Source organism: Callithrix jacchus, chromosome 8 (genome assembly GCF_049354715.1).
Source record: "Callithrix jacchus isolate 240 chromosome 8, calJac240_pri, whole genome shotgun sequence".
In the NCBI taxonomy this organism is placed as follows: Eukaryota; Metazoa; Chordata; class Mammalia; order Primates; family Cebidae; genus Callithrix; species Callithrix jacchus.
Window position 1 is genome coordinate 20,929,015 of NC_133509.1, and position 14,568 is coordinate 20,943,582.

General features: G+C 51.2%; 1 protein-coding gene across 11 annotated transcripts in view; it reads left to right on the top strand.

The window, feature by feature from the left end:
* The window catches only part of PML (PML nuclear body scaffold), a 53,060-nt gene that overhangs the window by 30,382 nt on the left and 8,110 nt on the right, over nucleotides 1-14,568 (top strand). For 2 of the 11 annotated variants that reach the window (XR_013520819.1, XR_013520820.1), the window contains exons 4-7: nucleotides 34-104; nucleotides 8,442-8,585; nucleotides 9,025-9,291; nucleotides 10,373-10,425. Coding sequence is in view for 9 of the 11 variants with exons in the window: in XM_009005224.4 (XP_009003472.2) it covers nucleotides 34-104; nucleotides 8,442-8,585; nucleotides 9,025-9,283; nucleotides 10,373-10,425; nucleotides 11,085-11,816 (1,259 nt within the window). In the remaining 2 variants the exon portion in view is untranslated. Of the gene's footprint in view, nucleotides 1-33; nucleotides 105-764; nucleotides 3,038-8,441; nucleotides 8,586-9,024; nucleotides 9,292-10,372; nucleotides 10,426-11,044; nucleotides 12,247-14,568 lie in introns of those variants that run through there. The other 9 variants (XM_002753319.5, XM_009005225.4, XM_009005229.4 and 6 more) reach the window with 8 other exon arrangements.

A 14,568-nucleotide genomic window follows, 5' to 3' on the forward strand; every position in this document is an offset into this window, starting at 1 on the left:
TGACCTGCCTGTGACCTTCTCTGTGTTCTACAGATGCAGCTGTTTCCAAGCAAGCCAGGCCAGAGGCTGCCAGCACTCCCAGGGACCCTATTGATGTTGACCTGGTGAGATGGGCTTGAGGTCTGAAGGGGAGGTGGTGGGGCCCAGCAGGTCAGGCAGGTCGTGAGTCTCCTGTCCCTCTCTCTGCAGGGAGAGTGTATGAGTGAGGGACAGCAGTAAAGGAAGGGTTGGCTGGCCGGCTGGCTCCAGGCTCCTGAATGCCATAGTTGCCCTTGATGGGCCGTGAACCGGGTTCAGTGGGGGTTAGACGTGGGGTAGACAGACAGCCACAGGTCAGAGCTGCTGCAGAGGGAATTCCAGCATTAGATGGCATGTGGGTACCTTCCAGCCATAAGAAACTATGGTTGTTAGATGTATGGTTAGATGAAGGGTCAGCAGCCCTGAGGGATGTTACAGATGTCCTCTCCCCTCCTGCACCCTTCCCCCACAATGTGTGAGCCTTCTCCTGGGGTCAGCTTAGGTGGGCCTTCCCCCGCTCTTCCCCTACTCCTGGCATCACTCCCCATTCCTTTCCAAGAACCACGTAGGTTCTTGGAAAGGAATGGGGAGTGATGCTCTTCCCCTACTCCTGGCATCACTCAATCTCAATCCCAGTTGCCTGGGTCCTCCTGGTGTGATTCCAGAACCACCATACATGTAACAACAGAGTGTCTCAGGGTTGGAAAGTACCCACGCCCCATCTAATGCTGGCATTCCCTCTGCAGCACTTCTGACCTGTGGCTGTCCAGCTTTCATGCACCCATCTCCAGGGACAGGAAGCTTGCTCATTCTAGAGGCAGCTGCTCCCAACTCTGGACTGCTGACTTAGAAAGTGCTTCTCTGGGTGGAAATGCAGCGGTATCCCTTTGACTTGCCCCCTTTGTCACTCACAAGTATGGCTCCTCCCCACCAGAATAAGCATCCTTGTTTCCTTCCTGGACCTGGCATCTGGTCTCTTCCCCAACCTGGTCACTCAGGTTCAAGTGTGCCTGGCCTATCAAGCATCTGGCCCAGGACTGGCCAGTCCTTAATGGACTGCGGGTCTTCTGGTGGGGGTAGGGGCCTAGCTGTTGCCATGGCATGATCCACAGGAGAGAGAGAGAATGGTGTAGGTTGAGGTAATCAAGAGGCTTCCTGGAAGAGAGAGGACTTAGAGTCTGAGGGTTTTAGAGCTAGGCAAGAGCATGGAGTTTAACCCCCCTTTTTTTTTATAGAGGATGAAGCTAAGTCCCAGAAAGGGGTTGCTACTTACCCAAGATTACACGGAGCAAGTTAGGGGGCAGGACTAAAAGCTGACTTAACTGCCTTGGGTACTGCACTCCTATATATACAACTTCAAAAGTAAAAAGAGGGCTTTTTAAAAATACATATATAGGTAAAACATTCACATAGTCAGAAATAAAAACATAGAAAGTGATCAGTAGCCCCCAGTTCACATACCTAAATACCTAGATTTTTAAAATTTCTTTTGAGACAGAGCCTCATTTTGTTGCCCAGACTGCAGTGCAGTGACACAGTCTTGGCTAACTTCAACCTCTGCCTGCTGGGTTCAAGCGATTCTCATGCCTCAGCCTCCTGAGTAGCTGGGATTAGAGGTGTGCACCACCACGCCCAGCTAATTTTTTGCATTTTTAGTAGAGATGAGGTTTTGCTACGTTGGCCAGGCTAGTCTCCAATGCCTGGTCTCAAGTCATCTACCCACCTCAGCCTCCCAAAAGTGCTGGGATTACAGGCATGAGCCACCATGTCCTGCCTCTTTTTTTATTTCTTATATATCCTTCCAGAATTTATTTATGTAGTTACAAGCAAATGTTATTATAGATATTTGCCTTTTGCGTTGTATGTTTTGCAGAGTTCACATAATACTATATACACCTGGTATCATACCAGAATTCTGATCCTAAGGTAGGGAGCTTCCTGATACTTTTTGCAGTGGCATAATGGACTATTGAATGGACATGGCAGGTTTTATTTAGCCAGTTCCTTGGTGCTGCATATTTAGGTCGTGTTGCAATTACAAACAATGCTACAATGATTAATGTTCACAAATAATAGGAAGTAATAAGGCCGAGTGCAGTGGCTCACACCTGTAAACCCAGGACCTTGGGACGCTGAGGCGGGCAGATTGCTTGAGCCCAGGAATTTGAGACCAACCTGGGCAACATGGTGAGACCCCGTTTCTACAGAAAGTATAAAAATCAGCTAGGTGTGGTGGCACATGCCTATAATCCCAGGTACTCAGGAGGCTGAGGTGGGAGGATCACCTGAGCCCAGGGAATTGGAGGTTGTAGTGAGCCGTGATCACACCACTACACTGCAGCCTGGGCGACAGAATGAGACCCTGTCTCAAAAAACAAACAAATAAAATCAAAATGAGAATAGGGAAGTGCCCTTGGTCTACAGACTCAGCTCTCTTCCAGGTGCTAGTCATTGGTGAATGAATAGCAAGAGACCCTGCACGGTTTTGTGTGAAGGTCAAGGTATTTTGGGTCTTTGTCTTGATAAAACCAGAATAGACATGGCCTCTCACCATCAGCTATGAAGCAGTTTGAACTTGGACTACCAGAGGGTTGTTCTCTTTGCAAAGCCTCTGGCTTCAGTCCTTGCCTGGGGTTGGTGGTGGAGCTGAGGGAAGGAAGTGGGGGACACTGTGAGTGCAAGGACAGGTGAGGCCGGCACCGATGGCTGTCCCAAGGGAAAGTGGCTCCATCAGCCATGCCAGGACAGAAGCAGCAGCTCCTAGGCCCGTTTTCTGCCTTAGAAGGCAGGAGTTGGGTATCTAGCTCCAGCGCTCCTCCCTCGAAACTGCTGGTTTGTTTCATTGCAACTATATGCCTGGAAGAGATGAAGAGAAAGGCTTCACTAGGATTGTTTGAGCGGGGTGGCTGCAGCTCGGGTGCTTTCCTGCCTCTGTTTCTCATAGGCCTTTTGTAATCATGTTATAATACTTAAATGGAAAAAAATAAATGTATTATTTTAAAGCTTTAAAAGTGATAAATCAGTCATTAGGATTATTTTATTCCCCTACTGAGCCCTCTGGTGTGTTCCCTGTTTTATTAACGTGGATGGAGGGGGTGTCAGGGAGGTTGGGACAGAGGCAGAGAGGAGGCCAGCCTGGCTTTCGGGGAATTCATAGCCTGTCTGGAAGAGGGTCTTTTACATACCAGCAGTTTGTACAGCCAGATCCCAGAAGGATAGAGAAGGAACTTTTAAACTCCTTTTAAAAAAAAGTTTAATTGTGGTAAAATACATATAACATAAAATACATCATCTTGACCCTTTCAAAATGTTCAGTTGAGTGTACACTGAGTATACAGTTCTGTAGCACTGAGTACATTCACACTGCCAGGCAGCCCTCACCACCACCTGTTCCAGAATGATTTTCATCCTCCCAAGCTGAAACTCTGTCCCCATAAAAAAGTCACTCCCCAGGCTGCCTCCCCCAGGCTGCCTCCCCCAGGCTGCCTCCCCCAGGCTGCCTCCCCCAGGCTGCCTCCCCCAGGCTGCCTCCCCCAGGCTGCCTCCCCTCAGCCCTGGTGACTCTTGTCTACTTTCCGTCTCTATGATTTTCAGCTCTCTAGGTCCCCCCAGAAGTGGGATCACTAAGTATTTGTCCTTTTGTGACTGGCTAATTTAACTTAACACCTTGTAACACTACAAGGTATATCCATGTAGTGTGTGTCAGAATTTCCTTTCTTTTTTTTTTGAGATGGAGTCTTGCTCTGATGCCCAGGCTGGAATGCAGTGGCATGATCTCTGCTCATTGCAACCTCTGCCGTCCAGGTTCAAGCGATTCTCCTGCCTCAGCCACTTGAGTAGCTGGGATTGCAGGCACATGCCACCATGCCTGGCTAATTGTTTTGTATTTTTAGCAGAGACGGGGTTTCACCGTGTTGGTCAGGCTGGTCTCAAACTCCTGACCTCGTGATCTGCCCACCTCAGCTTCCCACAATGCTGGGATTACAGGTGTGAGCCACCGCGCCCGGCCAGTTTCCTTTCTTTTTAAAGCTGAATGATAATATTCCATTATGTGTATATTCCACATTCTCTTGATCCATTCATCTATTGATGGACATTTGGGTTGTTCCCATTCATCGGCTATTGTGAATATTACACTGAACACGAGTGTACAAATATCTTGAGGCCTTGCTTTCATTTATTTTGTATGTTTACTCAGAGGTGGATTTGCTGGAGCTTATAGTAATTCTATTTTTAATTTTCTTGGGGGCAATCACCATGCTGGTTTCCACTTTTTTTTTTTTTTGAGACGGAGTTTCGCTCTCATTACCCAGGCTGGAGTGCAATGGCGCGATCTCGGCTCACCGCAACCTCCGCCTCCTGGGTTCAGGCAATTCTCCTGCCTCAGCCTCCTGAGTAGCTGGGATTACAGGCACGCACCACCATGCCCAGCTAGTTTTTTGTATTTTTAATAGAGATGGGGTTTCACCACGTTGACCAGGATGGTCTCGATCTCTTGACCTCATGATCCACCCGCCTCATCCTCCCAAAGTGCTGGGATTACAGGCATGAGCCACCAGGCCCGGCCCTGGTTTCCATTTTTTTTTTTTTTTGAGACGGAGTTTCGCTCTTGTTACCCAGGCTGGAGTGCAATGGCGCAATCTCGGCTCACCGCAACCTCCGCCTCCTGGGTTCAGGCAATTCTCCTGCCTCAGCCTCCCGAGTAGCTGAGATTATAGGCACACGCCACCATGCCCAGCTAATTTTTTTTAAATATTTTTAGTAGAGACGGGGTTTCACCATGTTGACCAGGATGGTCTCAATCTCTTGACCTCGTGATCCACCCGCCTTGGCTTCCCAAAGTGCTGGGATTACAGGTTTCCATTTTTTTTATTGCACCATTTGATATTTCCACTCGCACTGTGTAAAGGTTTTGACTTCTCTACCGCCTGGCCAACATTTGTTATATTCTCTCTTTTTTTTTTCTTAAATAAGTCATTCTAATGTGTGTGAGGAGGGTTAAACTCTTTTTTGACCACTATCCTCTAATTAAAATTATATATTTTACATCTTAACTTACAGTATATACATATGCTCACATACCTGTAGCTGAAGCAGTTTTATGAAATAGGCCGGGCACAGTGGCTCATGCCTGTAATCCCAGCACTTTGGGAGGCTGAGAAGCTGATCACCTGAGGTCAGGAGTTCGAGACCAGCCCGGCCAACATGATGAAACCTGGTCTCTACTAAAAATGCAAAAATTAGCTAGGCACGGTGGTACGCACCTGTAATCCCAGCTACTCAGAAGGCTGAGGCAGGAGAATCGCTTGGATCCGGGAGGCGGTGGTTGCAGTGAGCCGAGATTGCACTGTTGCTTTCCAGCCTGAGCAACAAGAGCAAGATTCTGCCTTTAAAAAAAAAAAAGAGAAATTTTACAAAATAAATTATGGTTGTTACATGGGATGTACCCTGATAATTTCTATTTCATACTATTAATTTTGATACAAAACTGTTAGTCATGACCCACTAAATTGCTTTCATGGTGGATCCACAAATGGGTCAGAAGCTGCAGTTTGAAAAACACTGGCCTTACGAGTGACTGTAGACTTTCCTAGAGGCCTGGCAGAGACAGGTCCTGGGAGATCATCTGTTCTCTCCCCTTCCCCAGACTCAGGCTCACACTCTCTAATCCAGCGATCATTCTCCTTAAGATGTTGAGAAAAAGAAAGGAAGGAAGGGAAAAGGGAAGGAAGTCATTCCATCATGGCCAATGGTGTGGGAGCCCACAAGAAGGACCTGCCATGTGGTTCTGGGACCTGGCACACCCCCGAGCCGGCACTGTGCTGGAGCCAGCCCTGCCTTCACTCCCACATCCTGCAGCCTCTGTGGTGAGCCTCACCCAGCCTCAGCTCCCCTGGGCGGTTCTCAGAAGGCCCACACAGGAGAGACAGAGCTTATCCCCATGAGGAAGGCGTATCTCTGCCACTCACTCATTTTCAACAATCAGTCCAGTGAGTGCTTCATTTTCACATAAGACAGAAAGATGGTGGGGAGGGATGTAAAAGACTCAGCGAGTAAAGAAAATGAAGAGCATGTGGGGGCAGGAAGAGGCCTCCATTTCAAGATACTGGATTTGACTGGGTGCAGTGGCTCACGCCTGCAATCCCAACACTTTGGGAGGCTGAGGCAGATGGATTACCTGAGGTCAGGAGTTTGAGACCAGCTTGGCCAACATGGTGAAACCCCCCCATCTCTACTAAAAATACAAAAATTATTGGGCGTGGAGGTGTGGGCCTATAATCCCAGCCACTTGGGAGGCTGAGGCAGGAGAATGGCTTGAACCCAGAAAGCGGAGGTTACAGTGAGCCAAGATCATGCCACTGCACTGCAGCCTGGGCAACGGAGTGAGACTGTCTCAAAAAAAACCAACAAAACCAAACCACTGGATTCAAGCCAGGCCAGGGTTCCCGAGGTGTGTAACAGGAAATCACTTCACCGCTCTCTGACTCCGTTTCCTTCTCTGAAGATTGGCAGTAATCATAGTATGGTACCTACTTTTTTTTTTAACTCTAATTTTTATGGCAATAAAATTCATAGAAAATTCACCACTTAAACTCTCTTGAAGTATGAAATTTATTGGTATTTATTACATTCATAATCTTTTTAAAAATTGTTTTTTTTTCTTTGCAGCTCTAGCTCAAATGATTAAGTTTTTTTCTTTTTAATTTTCAGAGATGAGGTCTTGCTATGCTGCCCAGGTGGGAGGTTCAAGTGATTCCCCCACCTCAGCCTCCTGTACTTTTTTAATCTTGCACAGGCTTTGCCACCTATCTGGCCCCAGAATATTTTTATCACCTCAAAAGGAAACCCCTTACCCATGAAGCAGTCAGTCCCATTTCTCCTCCCCCATCTCCTGGCAGCCATCAGTCTGTTTTCTGTGTCTATGGATTGCATGTAATCCATTTACATGCATGTCTCTGGACATTGCATGTAAATGGATTATTCAATGTATATTCTGTGTCTGGCTTTTTACAAAAAAATTAGTTTATTATTATTATTTTATTATTGTTTGAGACAGAGTCTCACTCTGTCCCTCAGGTTGGAGTGCAGTAGCACAATCTCAGCTCACTGGAATGTCCACCTCCTGGGTTCAGCAGTTCTCACGCCTCAGCCTCCCAGCTAGCTGGGACTGCAGGTGTGCACCACCACGCCCAGCTGATTTTTGTGTTTTGAGTAGAGATGGGTGTTCGCCATGTTGGCCAGGCTGGTCGGGAACCCCCGGACTCAAATGATCCACCACCTCAGCCTCCCAAAGTGCTGAGATTACAGGTGTGAGCCACCATGCCCAGCTGGCTTCTTTTCATTTGACGTAATACGTTCAAGGCTCATCCATGTTTCTATGTCGGAAGAATATTCCATCACATGGCTATACCACATTTTGTTTATTTACTCATCAGTTGATGGATATTTAGATTGTTTTACCTTTTTTTGGCTATTGTGAATAGTGCTCCTCTGAACATTCACCTGCGAGCTTTTGTTTAAACATCTGTTTTCCCTGCTTTTGGGTACATACCTGGGGTAGAATTGCTGGGTCATATGATAATTCTACATTTAATTTTTTAAGGAACTGCCTCTATTTCATTTGGAGATAGGTACACAAAGCACTCAGCACGTGCCTGGCATTATCAATGTATCATTATCAATGGCATTTCGAAGTGCCAGGTATTTCATATTTTACTTGTATTAACACATTTCATCCACATTACCATATGAGATAGATGTTATTATTCCCATTTTACAGAGCAGGACAGAGGCCCAAAAAGTTTTAAGCAATTCATCCAACTTGTGTAGTAGCTGACCCAGGTAGAGTTAAGGCTGAGAGGCAGAGGTAAGGTCCGAGGGAGGCCAGTTTCAGCTCAGCGGGAGGATTTTCTCACTGTTACAGGAGCTGCTTTCACCAGTAGTGAGGTGTGTCCCTGGAGGTGTGTGTGTAAGCTGGGCTAGTTACTGAGCATGTCCTGCGTTGGGCAGTGCGATTCCTGGGGTACCTTCAAGCCCTGTTACAACACTCAAGAACCAAAGCAGTCCCTGGGCGCCAGTAACTCAGAGTTGGAAGGAGGTGATGCCAGGTGTGGTGGCTCATGCGGGTAATCCCAGCACTTTGGGAGGCCGAGACTGGAGAATTGCTCAAGCTCAGGAGTGCAAGACCAGCCTGTGCAACATAGTGAGACCCTGTCTCTACAGTTTTTTTCTCTTTAAAGAAGGAGGTGATGTGATAGAGAGTTTGGAGGACTTCTTGTCCCCAGTGAGCTCGGAGCTTTGAGTCAGGGAGCCTGAACCTGTGAGTGGGTAAGCCACAGGTATTGGGCCAACCACAGGTCTGGGGTACCTGGCCTTGGGGCTGCTGCCTAGTCATTTCTGACCCAATTTTCCCAACTTTGCAGCCCGAGGAGGCAGAGAGAGTGAAGGCCCAGGCCCAGGCCCTGGGGCTGGCTGAAGCCCAGCCTGTGGCTGTGGTACAGTCAGTCCCCGGGGCACACCCCGTGCCAGTGTACGCCTTCTCCATCAAAGGCCCTTCCTACAGAGAGGTAAGGTTCTCCCCAGCCCTGGCCTCCCCTCCTGAAGGCCTGGATTCCACCAGGAAAGTGAAGTGGTGCCGAGGGGCGGGAAGCCAGGCCTTCATCAGATCAGCTGTTTGTGGGGAAGTGTTTGCTCAGCGCCTTCTCTATGCTGTCCCCTGTTCTCGGCTGCCTGATCTGGGAGCTCCCCATAAGCATGAACCACTCCCAGCACAGCAGGGGTGCTGAGACACTCAGGGCTGTCAAAGGCCAGCAGAGACTGGTAGACAGCAGATGGTGCCAGCTTGGGAAGGCTTCCTGTCTGAAGAGAGACATCTGCATGGCTGAGAGCAGAGGAGAGGGGACAACAGGAGCAAAAGGGTAGCCACAAGGCCCTGGCACCCAGGGCAGGCTGTGCCCACTCACCCCTTGAGGCAGCTGACCTGGCTTTGTGACTCCCTCTGTGCAGGAGGTCTCCAATACAACCACAGGCCAGAAGAGGAAGAGCATTCAGACCCAGTGCCCCAGGAAGGTCATCAAGATGGAATCTGAGGAGGGGAAGGAGGCGAGGTTGGCTCGGAGCTCCCCCGAGCAGCCTAGGCCTAGCACCTCTAAGGCAGTCTCACCACCCCACCTGGATGGGCTGCCCAGCGCCGAGAGCCCCGACATAGGAAGTGAGGTCATCCTGCCCAACAGCAACCATGTGGCCAGTGGCGCCGGGGAGGCAGGTAGGGAGGTGGGTAGGGGAGTGACCTGACCTGTGTGCTGTCTGCCAGGGTCTGGGTGGGCCCCCTCTTCTGTATTTTGGCCCCATCCAGAAAGCCCAAAGCCAACAGGAGTCCCTTATTCCCACTGAATAAGGCAGGGAAAGTTCACAGTGTGCATGGGGGTGAGGGTGGATACAGGTTACCACGTGCTTTGCTGTGATTAAGGTGTGGGGAGCCTGTCAGGCTAAAATGCACAGTTCTGTGAGTCCTTTCCCCAAAACACTAATCTTACAGTGCCCAGCACCATGCCTCTGCACAGGACAGGTCTCCACAAGAAATGTTTGCTGGCAGATGCCTCGTGCGCTCCCAGAGGGCTTGGGCACACCATCACAGGAAACTGGACTCCCCGTGACCTTAACTGTGCCCTCCCAGTCCACACCCATCATTTCCCCAGGTGTTGCTGCAAAGGCCACCTACCAAGTGTCTCATTTGTCTGAGTTATCCTCTGTGGACACCGCCAGGCAGGGAGTCAGCTGGACAGGAGTTGAGGTCCAACTCAGAGAAATCTGGAGCAAGAGTTCTTCCTGGATCTCTTCACCCAGACTACAGCTTTGTTCTTCATTCTAGGTCCCAGACTCAGCCCCAGCCCTGGTCACACACTGAGCATTGACTGATATTCCTTACCCACCAATGCTATTGGTCATCAATGGGTTTTGATTAACTAAATGAGGCATCTTTTAACTCTAGACATCCCAGCTGATGGAGCTGAGAATTGGGCCAAACCGCTGTGCTGCTTTAGGATTGCAGAAGGTTCCAAACCAGGTGGTGCAGGCCTCCTGTGCTGGGAGCAAATTCTGATTGCTGGGCAAATAACTTAATTGAATATTCATAGATAAGGTACAGCAAGAAATGATGGAAACCCATTTGTGAATTACATCCAAATGCAAAGCAGATTCAGACTGGCACACACAGTGGGTGTTCCCGTCGCCCTGCAGGGTATCCGTTGCCCTCAGTGCACTGGCCTGCAAGGATTCCCATAGGTGCATACCCACACCCCTCCCATTATGCGTCCTAGGCAGTAAGTAATTCAGCTCCCCTTCCCCATTTCAGAGGAGCGCATTGTGGTGATCAGCAGCTCGGAAGACTCAGATGCCGAAAACTCGGTGAGTGGCCCAGAAGTTCAGCCCAGGACTCCTGCCTACCCCCATTTCAGGTCCCAAGGGGCATAGCCACAGCAGGTGACTCTCAGATCTGCCTACGCCTGGGCAATTTTCCAGTGAGGCAGTGAGTCCCAAGCTGTGCTGATAACAGTCTCCAAATGCCAGCCGCATGCCTGGACCACCCCAGCCCTCCCACCACACCGGGGCAGGGGCCTTCAGTAGCCATATGTACTCCTCTGAAACGCTGATAGTGTGCATCCAGAACCCCGTCTCTTTTCCGGAATGTCCAGGGCCTTTTTCTGGAGCTCCCTTATGCATTTTCTGTCCTCTGAGTCCTCAGTGAGGAGGGCTGGACAAGAATGCATTTCCTAGTTAATTGCAGCCAGTGGGGGCCAGTGAAGGGGTGTGAGGCCACGGGGGAGCTGTATAGAGGCCAAGAAAATGAGGTTTGACTCTATCCATGTAAGAAAGAACTGTAAATCCATTCCACACTGAAACAAGTGGCCTCGTGGGTAGTGACCCTTCTGTCCCTGGAGGATTATTACTAGGAGCTGGGCTATCACCCGTCCAGGGGAAAAGGGGATCTGAATAGAGTGAAAGGATGGACTGGGTGGCCCCTGAGGTCTCTTCCAGCCCTCAGTCTGAGGTTCTGTATTGGAAAGTGCATGGAGCCCACGGAGACCGCTGAGCCACAGTCCTCACCAGCCCAGTACCTGCTGAGAACACAAGAAGCCTCCATCCTGCCGCGTGGTACATGCCATCCCCCGGCTTCGCCTCCCCACCAGCCCACTGAGCAGGCTGTGGTTCCTGACGCTGAACCTCAGAGCCAGCCTGCCAATCACCAGGAGCGCCCTGCCATCCACCGTGGGATCCGTCACCTGTTGTGCAGAGCACAGAGAGCCATCCGCCTTCGCCATGCCCTCCACTTGAACCCTCGATTGCATCGGGTCCCCCTTCGGACTTGGTCTCACCACGTGGTCCAGGCCAACACTCCTGCCACCACAGGGCCCCTCAACCATCCTGCCAGTGCCCAGGAGCATCCTGCCCAGCTGCAAAGGGCCATCAGCCCACCCCGCCGGATACGAGGGGCCGTGAGATCCCGCAGCCGCTTCCTCCGGGGCTCCTCTCATTTATCCCAGTGGCTCAACCACTTCTTTGCCCTCCCCTTCTCCATGGCTCCCCAGCTTGACACTTCTTCCATGGTGGGGGCAGGGGGAGGCAGAGCCCAGACTCTTGGAGCAGGTGTTCCCCCTGGGGATTCTGACAGAGGCCCCATGGAAGCCCCTCAAGTCCAAGTTCCTCGGGAAGCCTCTCCAATTACAATCCCACCACCCTTTTCTCCAGAAAGGCCTCCCATCAGCCCAGTCCCAGGGCCCCGTCAAGCAGGCCTCTGAGCGTGCCACCCCTCTCTTGTAACCTTGCAGCCAGCACCCCTTCCCAGCCCCTGAGCTGCCTCCTCCAGCCCACTCTTACAGGCCCTGGAGAGTAGGCATTCATTAATTGTTGGTTAAAGAATGAATGAGTGAATGGCTATGCATGGACCTCTGGGTAGGGAGACTTGGGTCTTCTCTGGCTGAGAGGGGAAGGCTAAGGCATAGCTGAAATTCAGGCCACCATCCCAGGCCTCTTTGCCCAAGAAGGAAGCTTCTCTCACCCCTGCACCCTCCTGTGTTCTAAGTCCCTGGCCAATATCACAGCCCTCCATGCCCCGTCCCCAAGCCTTTCCACGGGGCCTTTGCTAGGATCTAAGCCCATGAGCACAGGGACTGGCTATCCCAAGACCTGGCAGACATGGCTGCTCAATAAATACGTGTTGAATGATCACCCTTGCGAACCCTTATTCCACGACCATCACGTTCTCTGATGGGTCCAGCTCCTCTCTGCAGGCTGCTCTGGTCTCTTCCCTACACTGGAACTTGGTTCTCCTCTGGGGATACCATGTCCCCTTTCCTCTCACACTCATGGGTATCAGAGGTGGGAGGTGGGGTCAAGGCCCCGTGCTTTCTGGACTGTTCCAGCCCCCTTCTAGCTGCCTGGTAAGATCCTTTGTGCCTCTGAGGATCCTCTGTCCCTCTCGGGAGGTGGGGGGGGAACCCATGCTCCTCAAGCTCATCTCTGACACCCACCTGCTCCCCCTCACTGGGGGCAGACTTGAGTATCCACCTCCCAGGTTTCTTCTCCTTGCTCAGGTCCTGCCTTCCTGCTGGGTGACTTCTGCGTCCACCACCCTGCCCGCCATTCCTTGATCTCTCAGAGGCCATCACGCCATTCCCCCATCAGTCACCTGCCCCGTGGGTATGCCCTGCACCTCACCATCACCAAGCACTGTCAGTCCCTGCACCTCGCCATCACCAAGCACTGTCGGTCCCTCAGCTGGCCCTCTCGGACTCTGACAGCAGCCTCCTGTTCCTTGAGCTCTCCGTCCTGCCTTCGCCTCCCTCCAGCCCGGCGTACTCCCCATTTCATCCCATCTTTCATCAGAATCGCATCTCCCTGCCCAGCAGAAAATCCTGCAAGGACTCAGGCGCTTGGTGCCTCTGTGCTGCCACCTGGAGGCCGAGATCTGCGGGAGAGAAGCCACACATCTGGGGAAACTAGGAGTGATTGCCTGTAACTGCTAAGGGCTCCTCGGCGCTGTGTCCAGCATGTCCTTTGGCTCTGCATGGCAGCCCCCGCCTGCCTTTCCTCACTCTAGGCCCTTGTCTCAGCTCACCCCCAGCTGGTGGCGGCACCTTCCACTCCAGGGAGGAGACAGGAGCTCTCTGATGGCATAGGGACAGTTGACATCTTGCTCTCTATGTACAGATTTATCTGTCCCCATCACATCTCTTCCCTGCCCTTCCTGTTAGCCTGGAAGCGATGTCAGCCTGCCTCCAGGACTCACATTGTGTCCTGGCCCCACCCCCTGACCCCCTGGGAGCCTCACTCCTCCTCCTCATCTGTCTTGCATCTTCTAATGCATCCACTGCCTTCTGAACTAAACACCCTGAATGAAGTCTTTGTCATCTCAGAAAATTCCACCCACTTCCCTGTTGAGTTGCTGGCTCCCCTTCCTCTGCTCTCCTGGTTTACACTCCAGTCCCCTCCTTGCTCCTTCTTCACCCCACCTCCTACGCTTCCCCGCCAGCACCAGGGTGGCCTCCACCGCTCTAGTCAGTGTCTCTTATAGTCCTTATTATTCTTGACCAGTGCCGGGTGCCCTCCTGGAAAGATTGCCTATTCAGGTGCAGGAGGTTTTGCTCCTGCAGCTCTGGGCTCCCCTCCCTCTCCTCTGCAGGCTCTGTTTTGTCCTGGGCATGGGGCTCCTCCAGCTTTGCTGCTGGCCCTCTCCTCTTCTCAGTCTGTATATTCTCCCAGGTGCTCTCAGCCACACTCCTGACTTCAGTTACTGCCCAGGGGTAGCTGATACCCAGTGCTCGCTCCTGCCTGCCAGACCAGCGTGGCCAGTGACCTTCTACAGCTCCGCATGGACACCCCATAGGTACCTCAAACTCAGCACCTCCTCCTCCCCTCTCAGTGGCTCACCCCACTCTCTGCCCCTCGGCACAAGCTGAGACCCCAGAGCCACCCAGGGCACCCCCCTTTCTATTATTTCTCACATCCAACCAGTTACTGAGTCTTGTCTTTCTGGGGTCTAAATTCCTCTGAAGTCTGGGCACTTCTTTCCATCCCATAATCTTGGTAAAATTAAAGCTACCACTGGCCTTGGGTAGAAGCAGAAGCCTAGGAAGGAAAGGTGGAGAACAGGATTGTAATGCCAACAGTGCCCCCGGACGGCATGGAGAGTCAAGCAGAGGGACAGGGAGTATGTAATGCTCAGCTGGCAGCAAGGAGTCATTAAGGGCTGTCCAGTGAATTAAGGAAGGGGGTAATATCATATTTCAGGTGATGATGAGTTAAACACCTCAGAGCTTATATTAGAGAGCAGGCCTGGAGGCATGGGAGAGAGCCAGAGGACCGCTGCTTTCACATATGTAGCTTTCGGACACATGTTTTAAACATTGTTACAGGAGTCCTAAACTTCAGAAAATACATATTTTAAAACCCCAACAAATTAGGTCCCCCTATGCATTTCTCACCCAACTTCTGGGTCCTTTCCAGACCTCTGGTACCCCTAGAGTACCCACAGTACCCCACTGCAAATTC